At 46.9% G+C, this 16,757-nt stretch overlaps 1 protein-coding gene across 2 annotated transcripts in view; it reads left to right on the forward strand.

The window, feature by feature from the left end:
- NOC2L (NOC2 like nucleolar associated transcriptional repressor) overlaps positions 1 to 16,757 on the forward strand; it is a 60,314-nt gene that overhangs the window by 20,383 nt on the left and 23,174 nt on the right. For both annotated transcript variants that reach the window (XM_067311208.1, XM_013959629.2), the window contains exons 12-14: positions 5,477 to 5,590; positions 5,772 to 5,873; positions 10,662 to 10,805. In XM_067311208.1, coding sequence (XP_067167309.1) covers positions 5,477 to 5,590; positions 5,772 to 5,873; positions 10,662 to 10,805 — 360 coding nt within the window. The remainder of the gene's footprint in view (positions 1 to 5,476; positions 5,591 to 5,771; positions 5,874 to 10,661; positions 10,806 to 16,757) is intronic.

Here is a 16,757-nt window from a genome sequence, read left to right on the forward strand (position 1 = left end):
TTCCAGTATGCTATGTTATTTTGCAGCAGATGGAGTCTGAGGCTTCATGCTTTTTAGCGTCACGTGTGGAAATAGGTTCATTTTACAAAATGAGTCTGAGCTTTTGGATTCCTCAAAACATGGAGTGTGGAAATAAAGTAGAATAACTTGAATTTAGAGCTCACCCTTGTCCCATCCCTGACTTGTGGGGAAAATTGGGGTTTAAATGCCAGGAATTTAGTATTAAATCAATTGCATTTTTGTGTTAAGAGTATGTTTATTAGTAGTTTATACGTAATGAATGGGTATTTTAATTAGGGATGAATCGTTATATACTCTGGCAGATCAATAGGTGGTGTATAGCTGTTCCATTGCACTTCCAAACAATGTGCTTATAACCAACCACAACACAACTCATGTTTGCAGTATGTGCTTAACCTTTTTTGAGCTGTTTATGAGCATAATCATGTGTTAGCATGAGTCTTGACATAGCAAGGCCTCTCACTTAGTGATACTAGGTCCTGATCATATTGATTCTGATGCACAGAGCTCTGTTACCTTCCTATGTCTTACAAGCTGGTGAATGCAGGTACTGGATGATTAACCAATGTGGCAACACTGAATGCTTCATGCGAATGCAGAACCAGAGCAGCAAAGCCCACACTGGCCAAAAGAATTGAAATGCCAGTATACAGATGTGAAGTGGCAGCTTAACGAGGTACAGCTCAGCTGCCAGGGCTGCGTAGAGGTGCTCTGTCAGCCTGCTCTGCCTATAATACAGACTGCATTAGGACAAACCTTGAGAAAGGTGGTTTGGCTAATGCTTTTGGCACCTGGAGTAGGCAAAGGATTTGCCAAAGAAGACTCGAATGCTCAGCTGGTTGCTGTAACTCCCCAAGCTGTCATAACTTGATGCTGTTAGTGTGTTCATATATTAACAAGAGGGGAAAAAAGTTTCTAACAACTGCAGGCAAAGGGAAGTGGAAGCAAAAGGCCCTTCTAGAGTTAAGAATTCATTTAGGAAAAAGATCCCTGCGAGTGCAACCTGACAAAATTCAGTGTGTCTTGCGCAAGACTGATGCCTTGCATCTTCCCTTACAGTGATGCTAACAGACCATCCAGCTTTCTTACATATCGGACTCCTAGCATATCTTTCCACATAGCTCTTTCTAGCCTTGCTGCTGTGAGGTGGTGCAGCCAGATTTCACCAGAGAGCAGTGCTATCATGGGGAGCAGGACAGGAGGAGGAATGTAAAATCTACAGTGGATCAGCATGAGGCTGGATGTTAGGAGGGGAGGAGTGAGGGAGACTGCTGTAATAAACGACTTGAGCCAGCCAGGCTCATTCCTAATCAGGTTCTGTTGAAGGAAAGGCTTTTGCGGTTTTATGTTGTTGTAAACGTCCTTCGCAAACCACATCCTCTGAATCTGTGGAAGCCAGCGATGTTTATAAATCTCCTCCTGCCTGCCCCCCGGCTGCCCGCCACTGCTCCCTGGCCCTGGCCTGTGTGGCTCTGCCTTTGCCTGCTTCCTTCCTCTTGTTCGTTCATATTTGAAATTCTGCCAACCAGATTTAGTGATAGAAGCATCTCCTTTCCATTTTGTGAGGCAGTGGGACTTGGTTGGAAGGAGAGTGGTTTCTATGCTTCTTTTTTTTTTTTTTTAATGCTCTGAGAGATAAAGCCTTTTCCCTTCAGAGCCTTCTCCCCCTTTTTGCATTCTGACCCCTGACACTTTGGCTGTAATCTGTGTTTCAGGCCCCAGCCAGATGTTACTGCACCGCACACTGAGCTTTCTCCCAGCTTCCGTAAGCCCCCAACCACATCCGATTCTGCCATGTGTGTTTGTGAGGTGCTGCTTGGCTTAGCTTTTCCAGGTGGTGACAACAGAGAGATGGTGGAGGGTGAATGTGTGCATGTGTGTTGTTCTGTTTGCTTATTCTTTCACATTACTTTAACAATTACATTGCTTTAACTTTTATAACCCAAGGTGACTGGGATGGAGTCGAACTCTCTAATCTCCCAGCAGCTGCCAGCCTTCCTCCTCTGCAAGGAATCCATCAAATATATTCTCTGTGGAGTTTCCAGGAACATACAGGAGCTACTCTCTTTGCCCCTCCATCTCTTCCCACCTCCATCCTCCTCTGTTACAGATATATCTGAATATCCATACAACTCATAGTATATGTCTTGCCACAAACTGTCTTTGGGCGGGAGATGTTACTGCCACTGTGCAGATGGGATAGCAGGAAGCTTTAGCATGTAGAGGGGAAGTGACCTGCCCAAAGTGCCAAGGAGTCTGTGGCAGTGCTAGCTGGGGAAGCCTCCTGGTGCCCAGCTCAGTGCTTTAACTATGAGCTTATTTTTACCAGTTCACAAATTCAGCAGTGACTTACTCAATAGACATTTAGTTCCCTGTCACCCTGTGTTATGAAACAAAATCACTTTAAGCCCACTATCCAAACCATCATAAGACTGAGGAATCTGGTCAGTTTGTTGGTACTTGGCAGGAGTTAGTTTTGGGGGAGTTTGAAGCCTTCATTACCCAGCCTGAGATGTGCTCCATTTGATACGAAGGCTGCCCAGTCAGTGTTGCCATCCAGTGGTGTCTCCTCTTGGACTCTGCTTTTTGGTGTGGGTGGGGGGGGCAAGGGTGGAGTCTCCATCCTTGCAGATATCAAAATCTGACTGGATTTGACCCTGAGCAACCTGTTCTGGTTGAGAAGGGGGTTGTACTAGATGACCTCCAGAGGTCCCTTCCGACCTCAACTGTTCAGTGATCGAGTGATCCAAGTCAGCTACTGCAAAAACTTGAGTAGCTTGTCTGAACTTGACAATAACTGGACTTTTCATGAGCAGCTTAGCGGGGCTGTCTCAGCCCTTCCCTTAGCAAAGTGGGAGGACGACTGAGAGGCAAGAGGGAGAACTGCAGCCCTGCTGTCAGTTGGCCTGGGACAGCTAGCTGTGGGATGACCCAGGTAGAAGCCTTTTGCTGAAGCCTGAGAGGAATGTGGGTGGGATGGGGCAATATAGTGGGAGTGCCCTGGGTGCAGACTTGGTGTTTTGTTCTCCTGGCGGTGCAAACTGTACACCCTTCCAACTTGCAATGTAAAAGTTAATGACTGTGAACTAGAAATTGCCAAAAAACCCACCTCCTTCCTACCTGTGTTGCCCTGTCCTTTCCTCTGTCTGCTAGTGGTTATCACTCAAGCCGGACTGGTGGCTTGTGACTATTTCTGGCCCTCTAGTCCTTCATTTTTTGCCTTTCCAGCCTGCCACAGGATCCCTAGATGTCAGTCATCCTCTCCTTCAGCCTGGCTATTAGCTCATCCCTTCTTCTCAGGATTGGGATGGGAAACACACTTTTCTTCTATCCCACATGCCTTGACAGCCTTCCTAGCACCTCCTGGGAGGAAGGTTTTGAGACCTCTGATTGCATTTCCCTGCTTGCCTAGTGGTGTGTTAGGATCCCACAGAGCCTGACACCATTTGCTTTAATGCATCTGGCCTTGGGGATCAATACTGCTGTTTTGGCCAAAGAAATAACTGTGCATAACGAGGTTTATAGCATCAATTCCCTAGGCTAGCTAGGGCTCTTTGTTTTCACAAGCCACCAAGCTCGTCCCTCCCTTCCAAATAACCTGGGCTGACAAATAAAATGCAAAAAAATCAATAGTCGTCTCTGTGCTTTTCTGGCCTGGGGGCATCCATGTGACCTGAAAGACCTTCTTTGCCCCCACCTCACCCTCTAGCAATCAGTGTGCTGCATTCCCATGTTGTTGGGCTGGTTGGGGTCTGCTGTCAAATATATTGGTGTTGCACAGAGTGAATGGAAAATGTTTCCTGTACAGGCTTGAGTTGTAAAAGGGCTGAGGATTCTAGAGGCTGAGTGTGTTTGAGGTAGGGGGGAGGAACTCTAGATTGTTCTTGGGCTGCTCGAAAACATGGGCAGCTGGAGTATGTTTTTGTTGGCCCCCCTCAAAGGTTGTCATCTTCTACGCAAATGATTACCATTTGTTGGTTGGGGGTTTTTTGTTGTTTTTTTTTTTTTTAAATGAGATCCAATTGCTAGTGGATGCCTCCCTTGATTGCCACTTGTTAACTAATTGATAGGGATCTCTGGGAATCTGCTGTGGGCCCAGTGGTATTTGCAGTTCTCTATCCTCTTACTCCTGAGTTGTGCCCCTACCAGACTGGTAAAGGGCACATTTGCACTGCTGCTCACTCCAGAAGTTTTCTGCTCTATCTTGTGTCACATGGCTCCAGGGGAACAGAGAAGCACAGCATACAAAGCTATTGGTATAGTGTACCCTCTTGCGAGATGTCTGCCCAGGGCAGTAGGGACTTGAGACGGGTTCTGGCAGTAGCTGATTTCAGCTGAAGATAACTTTCCTTTGTGCTGAGCGCAGCCTTTCTAGGAAGTGAAGAATGAAAGTTCTCATTGATTCATGCTATCCTTCACCAAGTAAAGCTGGGAAACTCCTCACAAAAAGGAAGGAGCCTTGATTACAGTGTGTAAAGTTTTAAGGCAGTAATGGCACTTCTTAATTAAAACCAGGTTTGGGATGTCACCCTGGAGAGTCAGCCACACGCCTATATACAAACTTGCTTTTTCTCTCTTCTTTTTTGTACTACGTAAGCTTTGTACCTTCCATTTCAGAAATGCTACTCTCGCCACTGTTATCATGAAACAAGCTCTAGAAAAACACGAAAGCAAAACTGCAGGTCTGCCATTTGACATTATATACCGTGTATTGGGTATCCAGCTGCACCCCAGAGCTTGTATGTGCCTGATGTTCATTTTGATGAGTGGTGTGCATGGCCTCTTCTCAGACTCTGGAAAGGGGCCAGTTTTTCCCATATCCCTTGCTATAAAATGAAATGTGTCCATGGAGAATAATACGTGCTTATTCAAAGCCTGCTCAGGTGTAACTGATACAAGGGACTCCAGGGGGAAATGCATTTGAACAGAAACCTTGCTTGGCAAGGGATGTTTGTCCAAAGGACTTACTGGTCTCTCTACTGCCTAGGAGAATTCAGACAGTTCTTTCATTGACAATAAAAGGATAATGGATTTGGTGTAAGCAACACTTGGTCTTGCCATGGAAAAGCATCTCATCTTAAGGGACAGCTCCAAAATATGCTCAAGCTTGTAGTACAGTCTTTCTGACTGTTAGAAGTGTGGGTCTGCTGAGGAACAAATCTTCAGTTTCTCATGCTGTTGTTTATGTTGTTTTTCTTTTGCCTCACACTTAGATAGCATCTTTTGCCCTCAGATCTCCAAAGCTTCAAGTGTGCTTTTTGTTTACTCCTTAACTGTCCCCTGATAGGGCATTAAGAAAGGCTGTGGAATAGTGATCAGAACAGGCAAACAGGAATCAGGGTTTCTGGGTTATCCTCTTAGCTTTGCTACCAACTGCATGGTCTTCGTTGAGTCACTTGGCATCTGTTCTGTTTTGTGGTGTGATCATCTTTAGACTCAATTTCTTCTGTTGCAGATTTTCCATCAAGTGGATTTCAACAAGAAGCCAGGACGTATGAGTGCTAAGCCTATAAACTTTGCAGTGATCTTGAAGCTGTCTAATGCCAACCTGCAGGAGAAGGCCTTCCGAGTAAGTGGAATCCTAGCTGCCACCAGTGCGCACCCTCGGAAGTGCAGCTTCTCCATGAACAGCAGAGTTGCCTTAGTGATGTTTTTTGTGATTCTGTTCCATAAGGTTGGAGACTTGTTTCCCAACCTGGAAGGTGAAAGATTTAATTCCTGATACCTTTATTTCTTCTTCCTCTACTCAGGATGGACTCATTGAACAGTTGTATGACCTGATACTTGAATATCTCCATTGCCAAGCCTACAGCATTGGATTCCCGGAGTTGGTTCTCCCTACTGTTATTCAGGTAAGGTGTAAGACACCTCTTGGGCATGCCATGAATGAGGGCAGAGTGGGATAAGGCCACTTAAATTAACAGTGAACTCTAGATGGTCCTTATAGTGTGAGGGGAGGACCATCTGCCTTTTCCTAATCATGTTTTTTCTTTGCATTTTGGGGTATTCTTGGGAAGAAGCAGAGGAATCACGCCTGGTAGAGGATGAAGTGTCTGTAGAGTTAGCTACTCTCTTGGGAGACAAAGTGGGGCAAAGGGCTGCTTAGCTGCTACAGAGATGCATTTGCAACTAGTGAATGTGGATGGGCTCTTGGCAATTTAGAGCTGTCCAAATTGTTGCGTTGTCTCTGAGTAGTACCTGTGCTTTTCCTTACTTTATGGCCTCTCTCACATGATCTCCACAAGATGGCAATCTTCCCTGCGTTCACGGTATCTCCATCAACTGGGGCACTTTCCTTAAGTCCTTCCACACAAAACAGCAGAGTTCCTGTCTCTGTCCTTCCTCCTCACTGCACCTAACAGCCGTGCTGTGAAGTAGTACCCTTTCCCTCTCCCCTGGCATTCCTTTGTGCAGGGTGTTCTTCCTAGCTGCTGTCATGTTTGCGTACTTCATTGTACACAACAGCACTGTCTAATAGTCAGTGCTATGCATCTGGGTGTATAGTATGTAATCCTTCCCTAATATCTTGTTAGCTGGGTGGCTTCAGTTTTGAATGGGCCGTGACCTCTCTAGTTTGAGCAGTGAGATTGCTCAGTGCAAACATGTTGGAACTTGTTCCCTTCTTTCCTCCCAGTCCTCTCTATTTTTAACTCATGAGTGGCAGGTGTCATACAAGTTTGGCAAAGGGTTGCTGCTGTATCCTGCTTAGGCACACGCACCCCTGCTTTGCTTTGATGCCATTAGCCTGTGTGCCTGCATACCTTGTTGCTATGATGCCTCTGGTTGACATGGGAGTCAATGTCTTGGTTGGGGCCCACAGGCTTCTTGGGAGGCAAATCTGCTTGTTCCTGCCTACTGTTGTAGGCTGGCATCTGTCAGGCGCATGACTCTTGGCTGGGTCCCTGCAGCCTGGCACAGGCCGTTGCCTAGCTGGCACTAGGCTGCCTTGGCTAATGTGAGCTGACAGGCACTTTCTGTGCTAGGCGAGCAGCTCCTGTGCTTGCTCTCGTTTTGCGTGCTTCTCACTTATTGGTAGTGAACAAAGCCTTTTCCTCTCAGCCAGCAGCTGTTGAGAGCATCGAAGCTGTCGGAGCCGATGTTCTAGCTGGAATGAAACACGTCTAACGGCCCTCTGGCACCAAGCTCCCTGTGGCTTCCAAACACACCCTGGGACCAGCCTGTATTTCTGCAGAGAATTAATGCTATCAGGTTGCTATTTGGCTGCCACTAACCACAGCCTCGTGGCGTCTGCTGGGCCAGGGTGCTGAGGTTAGCTTCCCAAAATCTCAGAGTCTTCGGGAAAGTGTGTGGGGGAAGGCTTTTCCCCTGGAATGATTCCAGTGAACTATAAAAATCCATCTGTCCTGATTCTTCCCCTCCCGATGAGCTCACACTTCTCTCAGTGCCTTGTTGTAAGGGCTGGATTCCAGCTGGCGAGGGGTACTTTCCTCATCTTCTGGTCAGCGGCTTTGGGAGAAGCTAGGCTGAACTGACTTCAAACTGAACTTTAAAATCTCCTTGCCTGGAAGGCAGGAAGCACCAGGGCAGATCAAAGGAAAGCAGAGCCAGTAGGGGAGGGAGCCGGTTCAAAGGCTTCTGTTCTGCCCAGCCGTCTGGGACGACCCCTGAGCAGCAACTGCCTCCGCAGGCTGCTAAGGAGCTCAGAGTGCAAACTCATGCGTCTGAATGCTTAGAGGAGACTGTTTCTTCCCTCTCCGAAGTCCTAATTGGCATCACAGAGCAGAGGTGGAAGGTTAAAGGGGAAAACTTGGCAAGCATAGATAAGGGAGAGGTACTGCTGGATATAGGCAGGGGATGGCACCATCTAGGCATGGCTTGCAGCTAGGCAGAAGGGCAGGAGGTGCTGGTGTTTCCAGCCAGCAGCCACTCCTGTTGCTGGTCCCTCTCTGCTCTGAGTTGAATATTCCCTCTGCTTTTTGTGAGTGGAGGATTGGGGTTGATTTAGGTTCCCTGGAACACACAAGCCCAGCTGCTTCAGATCATTTATAGCTCCCTGCGTCATTTACAGTAAGAGGAGCTGGGCTTTTGCTGTGGTCTCTGCTGGTATAAACCATTGGTGTTTAAGGCTGGCAGGTCAACAGAATCAATCCCACTAATCACAGAGTTGTAGGAACTGGCACTGGATCTTGACCACACACACGCACACACACACACGCACACACACAGGTTCTGATTGGTTTTATTCTGGAAAGGTATGGTTGTCGTATTTGGCAGAGTGGAGAAACACACACACAAAGTCCCTTTCTCTTTCTCTCATCTATCTTCTTTTGGCTTCTTGGTTGTTCCTTGCCTCTTAACACAGGGCTGAGATCTCATTACCTCTTGTTAATATCCGTGGCAGATAGCAGCAGGACTGTGAGCGATTGCAGGGAGGAAGGAGGGGGAAGGAAGAGACGAAGCATACGGCTATGAGAGTGAACGCACAGCACCAAACTGCACAGATAGAGCCTGAGATTTTGCAGGATTTCTGGTGACGCTTCTGCAATGAAAGAAAAATGATAATGTATGTGGCAGCGGATGAAATGGATCTGGGACTGCAGCTGTGGGGATTAAGCAAGATAAATTGAATGACAAATACATCCCTCAGTGGAAATAAATATGCAGCACCTATAAAAAAATAAATATTTTAGAAAAGGGGAGGGGGATGAGGATGGGACAGATTTGACTAGCAGAAGAATAGTTTTGCTGATGGTTTGTTTTTACTTGTTCGATAGGCTGTTTGCTTTGTGAAATAGGGGAAAGTTGTTTATTTTATCTCCATTTTTCTGAGTTGGGTGAATGATGGTGGCTGGAGCTATCCTGGGGATAAAGGACAGGGAGAAGCCCCTGCTGCTAGGTAATGGGAGACGTTCTCCGTATGTGTAGCAAGCAGCAGTTCTCGCAGCAGTATACCCATCAGGAGATCAGTGCCCTGACAGAGAGAGGCCAGCTGTGACTGTCACCTCTTGATTAACATTTAATACCTATCCGCTTGGCGTGTAAGATCAAGTCAACATGCAGGCCCGACAGGAGGGAGACATCCTTCTTCTCCCAGCTCTCTCTTCTGAACTGGAACGTCATAAAGTCATAAAGAGAGAAAACAGTACTGAATTTGCTGTCTAGAAACCCATTACCTGTATCATGATAGCATCAGCAGGTCCCAGTTGAGGTGAAGGCTCCATTGTGGTTAACCATTTTCTTTTGCCCTGTTAGGTTTATTTCTCTAAAGCAAGTGCCAGTGTAGTGTATACATAGCTCCAGCAAAGAGCCTGCCCTGCAGAAGGTGGAGAGCTTTCCAGAAAGTTGTCTTGAGGCCAGTGAAAACTGTTAGTAGAGACTGAACTGGAATTCAAGCCATGGGTCAACCTGTGCACTCCCATCTCTTTTTTTGTCAGCAAGGGTATCTGCTGCAGCCTCAGCTTTTGGTTTGGAGGTGTCAGAGCAGTGCAGTGGTGTTGGAGGGTAGTTTGCATTGGAAGGGGAGATCTTTTTTAGTGGGGAGAAGAGGGGTTTGCTTGAGGACAAGGCTGTTGAGATTTAAAAAAAAAAACCTGCTCTGTTTGCAATGAAATAACTTCATTGTTTGGGAGAAGTGAAGCGTGTTTCCTGCTTAGAGACAGGGCAGGGGCAGATTCTCTGTGAGGAGGATGGCCCTTACCCTGTCGGGCAATAGTAGGGTTTGTGGTTTCCTGTCAGGCTAGCTGTTACCCTGAGGGTTCCCTGTAAGGCCTTGGGTCTAAAAGAAAGAATTATCTAGGCACATGCTGTGCGAGTTGTCCACAGAAGAGAGTTATTTTGTAGATTTTTCTGTGGTGGGTGTGTGGGTTTGCGCTCCTGAAAAATGAGAGTTGCCAGTTGGAGTTGGGGTTGGTACGGTCAGACGTTAAGCAAACTTCACCCCATATGACTCTGCAGATGGCTATCTGTCCTGACCCACAGCTCTGCTGCTGTAACAGCCCCAAGCTCTCCTACAGAGCTTTACCAAAGACCCTTAGTTCCAGTCCACAGACTCCCCCACTCTGTGCCAGTCTCAGTCTCTTCTCAATCTCTACTTCAATCCCAGCCTTCAGTGTCAATGCACAGCCCCATCTATTTGGTATTCCCACCTCAATATCCACCAGCGTTCTATAATTTTAACCCACAGACACCTTTTCCCGTTATAATCTTGGCTTCCCTGTGCTTTTGGCTGACTAACATCCACAGATATCCATTGTTATTCCTGATCTCAGTATATCTATTCCATAGTCCCTCACTAGTATTTGAAATACAGTGGCAGCTGGGAGCTGAGGCCCTGAAGAAGATAGACTTCTTCCTGATGGCTGCTTAAACTCCACCGAGATATCCTTTCAGAAAGAAGTACACTTAAATTGGTTGAAAAAGCTGTTTTTAAGTAAGGCTGCTGAGCTGGACTGCATACAAACATCTGGTCTGTCACTGTATCTCTTTGCATCCTTTCAGCCCAGGGTGGCAGGACCCCCATGGTTGAATATGGGTGATACATTGGACTATAGAATGAATTGAAGGGAAAAGGCGCCCCATGCTGCCTGTCACTGGGGGTGGGAGATGTTTTTTGCTGATGGGATCTGTTTATGGAAACTATTACATTGCTTTCATTCTTCTTCTCCTTTTCCCCCTCCTAGCTAAAATCTTTCCTGAAGGAATGCAAGATTGCCAACTACTGCAAGCCTATCCGGCAGCTCCTGGAGAAACTGCAGGAAAATTCTGCCTACATCGCCAGCAGGCGTCAGAAAGCTACCTTTGGCGTGGCCAGCAGGGAGTCTGTGGTGAGCCTGCTACTTCGATTTGGGCTTCCTGGAAAGACAGTCCGGCTCCGGCTGCTGGGGTTGAGCGGGTGGCGGAGGGAGGAGGGACGAGGTCATGGAAATGGGAGCAGCTGGGGTGGGGTGGGTGTTCACAAACATCTGAGCTCGGCAGGGCTCTGATGCTGTAGCTGGCAACACTGCAGCCAAGAGCCTCATGGGAAACAGTACATAAATTATACCCTTCTAATATTTATAACACACACACGTATGAATGTGCCTTGCTTTGTTGGGGCATGTCCTTTGTTGAGAAATTTGCCTTTCTTCATCCCACTTTTGATGTATAGATGCCAGTTCATGCCTAAGGTGATGGGGGGATTTTTCCTCCTCTGTAACAGCGTTGTTTCTTCCTAGTCTGTAGAGACCAATCTCTAGCAGTGTAGAAACAAGACATCAGCTGACTGATACGCAGCAGTTCAGGATCCTGAGGTGAATCTTAGTGCACAACCTTTCCCCCTTTTCCTGGGCTCTTGTGGAGATAGAGCTGTAGAACTGGGCAAGTTATGAGCCGTAAGAGCAACGTTCAGGCACCCTGGACACTGTAGCTGCTTCTCAAGAAAGATGTTCCTATATTCTTCTGTCTGCAGTCCAAGCCATCCAGCCTGCTGTGAAGTAGCTGAATGCATTTGGCACCTAGAAAAGCTGCAATGGCTTGGGGCGGCTCGTATGGTCCATGGAGTTGTTTGAGCTAAATCTCAGGACAATTCCATCTTAGTGATGAGACGAAGAAGAGTGACTACAGTGGTGATGGAGGCCCACCTCTATCTTAGAGAATCAAGTGTAGCACAGGCAGAAAACAGTATTTTAGAGGATGCATTGGCTAATAGTTGGCCATCTGACTGCAACAGGGGCTAAGAGATGATGTCTTCCTGAAAAAAATGGAGTTGGTCAGAGTATTACCCTGGATGGCTGCGGGTTGGGTATAGTTGAACAAAGTTGAAATGTTTGAAATAACCCACCATAAAAGGGTGGGTTACACATGGAACAAGCAGAGTTGAGCTGCCCTTTAAGGCATGCCAAGAAGTAATGGTCTCCAGAGTCTTCCAATAAGGAAGTTGCTACTACCATTCAGATTTAGGCACTGAAAGCTGCACACTGGCATGGCTGCTTGTTTAGGCTGTGTTAAGTAGTGACCTTGTGTTAAAAGGCTCCAGAAGCAACCATTTGGTCTTAATTCCATTGTACCATTATCTATGGACCTGTAGTAGAAGGGCAACCCTCTCTTGCTATCTTCTTTGTCTCCTGGTCTGCGATCTGCAAATAGATGTCTTCAGGGATTAAAGTCCCTCCTGTTGTGGCTTGATAATCGTACCTGTTTTGCAATTGTCTGTGAAATGCATGATAGATGAGGGTGGGGAGGGGGAATATACTCCTGTACTAGTATCTTCCTGTCTTATAAGACATGGCATTGGTTCCTCAGCCTGGTTAGAAAGTTGGTTGGCCTGTGCACAGGGGGAGATGCTGCCTTTCTCTTTGTTTTCCCTACTCCTAGAGTCTGCCTGCTCCAAGCCAAGTCCTCATAGAGATGCGGTAAAATATTGTCAAGAGATTCCATTATATGTCTTTGAAACTTTTTCTTTTGCTTTGCTCCATTCTTCTTCTGGAACCTGTGAACCTGCTAAACTGAGGTATTTGAAATCCAGGCCCTATATTAATGAAGCCAAAAGGAAGCCCTGTTAATGAAGCTTTGTTTGTCTTATCTTTGGGATGGGTAGCTTTTCGTTTATCCAGCACAGCAACCTTTACATCTCTGATAGATGAACTTTGTGTGTGTAAGCGTAAGTAGTGGATCTGGCTCTTTCCTGTCTGGCAGGAGAGAGGTGAAAATATCTCTGCCTGCAAGGTAATTGCTGGGGTCAAAGTGATCTCTGTGTGGCCACTACTGTCATTGAAAAGTCAGGAGTTCTCCCTCAGTGAAAGCTCCACCTGTTAGCATGGAGCTGAGCATGGAGCAGGAGTTGCAGTGCAGACTAACTTATCTACAGACACTCAGCGACAAGGACTGCAGGAAAATTGTCTTTGGAAATCCTGACGTATCAATGCCGGGACACAGCAGTGTTGTGGGATTAAGGGGCTGATGGAGCTGGTTTTGAAGTGACTAAGTAGTCTTTGGTTCTGTAAATGCTCTTCTGGATTGGACTGTTTTGCCATAGGAATTATGCTTCCCATCTGGACTGAAGTGGTTAGGACTTTGTTGTTTTGTATTTTTTCGCGGACAATGCTGTGACTACCCACCCACTCTGCAGAGGTAGAGATTTCAGCCTCCAGGGCTCTCCATGAAATGATGGGCTGGGGAAGATGTTTGTCTAAATAAAAAAGGGTTTCCAGCAGCTCTGCCACTGTCTGCATTTTCCCAGCAACTCTGGCTGCAGCCCCTTTTACAAGAACTAGATGATTATTTTAACATCTTACTGCCTGTACGGCTCCTTGTTGACGCTGGTGCACCTGCTTCCCCAGAAACATCTGCACCTGGGTGGCTGAGTAGCATGAGTCTGGCAGGGTTGGCTCCGGAGGGGCAGCAGCAGGCAGTTTGCCTTGGGTGAGGGAGGCAGGCACCAGTTTGCCAAGCATGCTCAGAGGGGGGCTGCGCCTCTGCTGTTTAAGGGGACGCAGCAATGGTGTAAAGTGCTATCCAGTGAAGACGCCTCGATTTCCAGTGCAGTCTGTATTTCTGCACTGTGTTGTTGCCCTTTGAGAGAAGACAGCCTTTCTCTTCCTTGGGTTAATGGGATATCACTGCTCCTGAGAGCAGAGGCAACAGCCCGCTCTATACTTCTGTGGGGTGGAAGGGACACGGTTGCTTATCTTTTGTGCCCGGGAAGCAGATTTTGTGGACAGTGGCCATGTATTTTCCCACACTCCTTTGCAAACAGATGGCATACATTTCCAAGAAGGGCCAAAGCTCTCACAAACGCTGCGCTTCCCAGAGTGATTTTGAGTGCCCCTAGAAGTCTGGGTTGAGTTTGCCAGGCTGTCTCCAACATATGTGGGGCATTGGCCCTTCTAATCAGCAAACTCTGCCGGAAAAGGGAAGGGAAGAGGGGGAGTGAGGGGAGGGGAAGAAAAGAGGCCAAAAGTATTTGCATGTCCTCCTTGCCAGCAAGAGCAATTGAAAGCAAATGCTCTCTGGTATTCACATCCATGCATTTGTGCCGGCTCCCCTGTAGGAAGCAGAGCCCAAATTCTGAGCTAATCCTTCCATGCAATACACTGAAATCCAGCTTTCAGGGGAGGAAATGGGTTTGAATCAAGAGAACAGCAGTTTTGAATGTGATCAGTTCTGCAATCCTGAGAAGTGGGGGTGTTTTATAAACTCTGTACCTCATCAAAGGGTCTATATTATATAATTTTAAAGAAGAAATAGCCTGGTGATTGAACCTAGTGCTACAGGAGCATGGGGTGCAATGTTGTACTTAATATGCAGGGACCATAGAGGGATCCCTCCTTGCATCCTACGAGTGTGCTGTGGAGGAGTAGCCATACCAAATGTGTGCATGCCTGGCTGTTTCCATCTTCATTTAAGGCTGAGAACTTTAAGTTACACTTCCCTTTTATAAAAAGCAGGTTAATATTTGAGAGAGTGTGTTTTTCTGAGAGTATGATGCTAATGGGTTTACTGTGTTAATTAAGACCTCCCTGAGGGGAGCCAAGAAGAGTGGAACATGCAGCTGAAGTTTAATCCAGGAGCGCAATGTGCAACTCGGACCATAGGTTCCTTAGCACTAGCCTGGGCCCTGGCTCAGCAGGGGAGAGTGCAGGGAAGGAAAGTAATATATCCAGGCATGCAGCATGCACTGAGCTTGCATTACAGCCCTATGACTCCCAGGCACATCTCTGTGCTGAGCTGAGGAAACTTTGTTTAGGAACCGTGGAGCCCAACAGGCTGTTGCACTTAATGAAATGTGAAATGAGGGAATGAGATGATGGAAAACATTGCCTCATTTCCATGGGATTTCCAGATCTTCTGCATTCATCCCCATCTCATGTTTCAGATGGGAGGGTTTCTGGAGGGCAATGATCTTTGTTACATTTGTACAGGCCCTAGCACTGTGGGTTTGATCCGTGCTGGTTGCCCCCAGGCAGCACAGTGATGCAAAAGTGGTAATAGAAAGAGAATTGCAAATGGTTAAAGTGTGTATGAAGGCATCCACGCCCTCAAAAATCCCACTGAGGTGTTCTGACCGGGAAGATGGGAGTGTTTTTCAATGGTCTTTTTTTTTATCTGTGGATCCAGGACACTTTAAAACTAAAAACTATATTGGACAGAACAAATAGACTTTTGCCCTCCATAAGAAAAGTCTTTCTCGGAAGCTGTCCACGCCACGCAGCATCAACAAATTGATTGATTACAGCTGGCAGCCTGGTACGAGCCTGATCTATATGTGGGGTGACTTTGCACTCCTCAGGAATTGCTCCTCTTGCCGTAGTGGTGGGTCAGATCAGTGGTGGAGCAGACAGTAAAGCTGAGCTGTCTGCTGGCTGGCGTCTCCACTGGCGAGTGCTGCTGGAGTCAGTGGTACATCAGCTGTGCTTTCAGTCAGCCTGCCAGGGAGGAGACGGGAGAGCAGACACAGGCTCCAGCCATGCAGACCTGGAGCTGTGTTACAAACAGTCCCATGGGGGTTGAGTATGGGGCCCGTGATTACCAGAAAAGGCCTGTTTAGCTTGATGCAGTACTGATAGCGCCTGTTTGAGCATGCGTAAATAGATTCCTTGCCATTAGAGTGCAGGTGACACAGGCTGGTCGCCCTTTAATTGTCAGAGTTTAGCTCCTGGTGCCAGCTACAGAGACCACAGATCATCTCTACTTCCCTCCCAGTGATGGGCCAAATCAAGAGCTGATATAGAGTGATGTATTTCATTTCACAATCTTCACTGAGTACTTGCTTATTTGTAAAAGCCAAGGATCTACCTTGCTGTTGCAGAGAGCTGCTCTCTCTATCGTATTCTTCGTACACTGCTCTCTAAACAAACTTTTCCCCACACCTTGGCTCACAGGCTGCAGCAAGCATAGTCCCCTGGTTTTGAGGCTCAGCTCCCTAGAGGCAGAGTTGATTTGGGGTCTGTTGAAGAATATTATTTAAGCTGCTGCTATCTTTTTTGCCGTGAGGATGGTTTGCTCCTTCTTTTTCCCCACCCACCCCCCCAGCTGCCCAGACAGGAGCATTGTGTACCCACAGCAGCCCACACAGAGTTGTGTATTTGCTCCCAGCACTGGATTCTGGATGCTCTTTCTGGATCTGTTCTAACCTCTGAGTGGATCTGTGCTAACCTCTGTTCTTGTTGCTTGTTCCCTTCCTCCTTTTCCTGTTTCAGTTTTTACTCATATGTCCTATCCCTTTGCTTGCATTAGATTGACTTTTTACTGTGGGCTAGTGCAAAGCCTTTGGGCACTTTGGTAATCCAGACAATAGGTACAGTTCTCTGTGGGTTTTAAGTCAAAGGGATGCTGCCAAGTTAAAAAGAATGTGTTCTTATTTGACATACCCTCTCTCTCAGCACTAACATGCCAGATGATTGAAACATGAAAGAATTTTTAACCATCTAATTTGCTTCCCACTATTTACAGTGTTTGCACATCTTTTTTCTCTCCACTCGGACAGCGGAAACAGGCTCGGCACTTCTTCGTGCTCTGCTTTCTCAAGGCTGGGTTGGGTCCAAGACCCTGCAAGGCAATGTTTGTTTCAAAAATAAACTCTTGGCTGTAGAACAGGCAAAAAAGGCAATCAAGCATCTTTTGTACTTGGATCTTGTAAATGCTTGCATGAGGTTTTTCTGAATTAAAAAACAAAAACTGAGCAGGCCACCAAATGCCTCCATTGAGGGAGCAAAGGAGGCAAAATTTGTCTTGATAGATCCTCTGATTGCTCCCTCCAAATTCCCTCTGATTCCTACCTTTACGGTTTCAGCTGAAGT

Source organism: Apteryx mantelli, chromosome 26 (assembly GCF_036417845.1).
Source record: "Apteryx mantelli isolate bAptMan1 chromosome 26, bAptMan1.hap1, whole genome shotgun sequence".
Lineage (NCBI taxonomy): Eukaryota > Metazoa > Chordata > Aves > Apterygiformes > Apterygidae > Apteryx > Apteryx mantelli.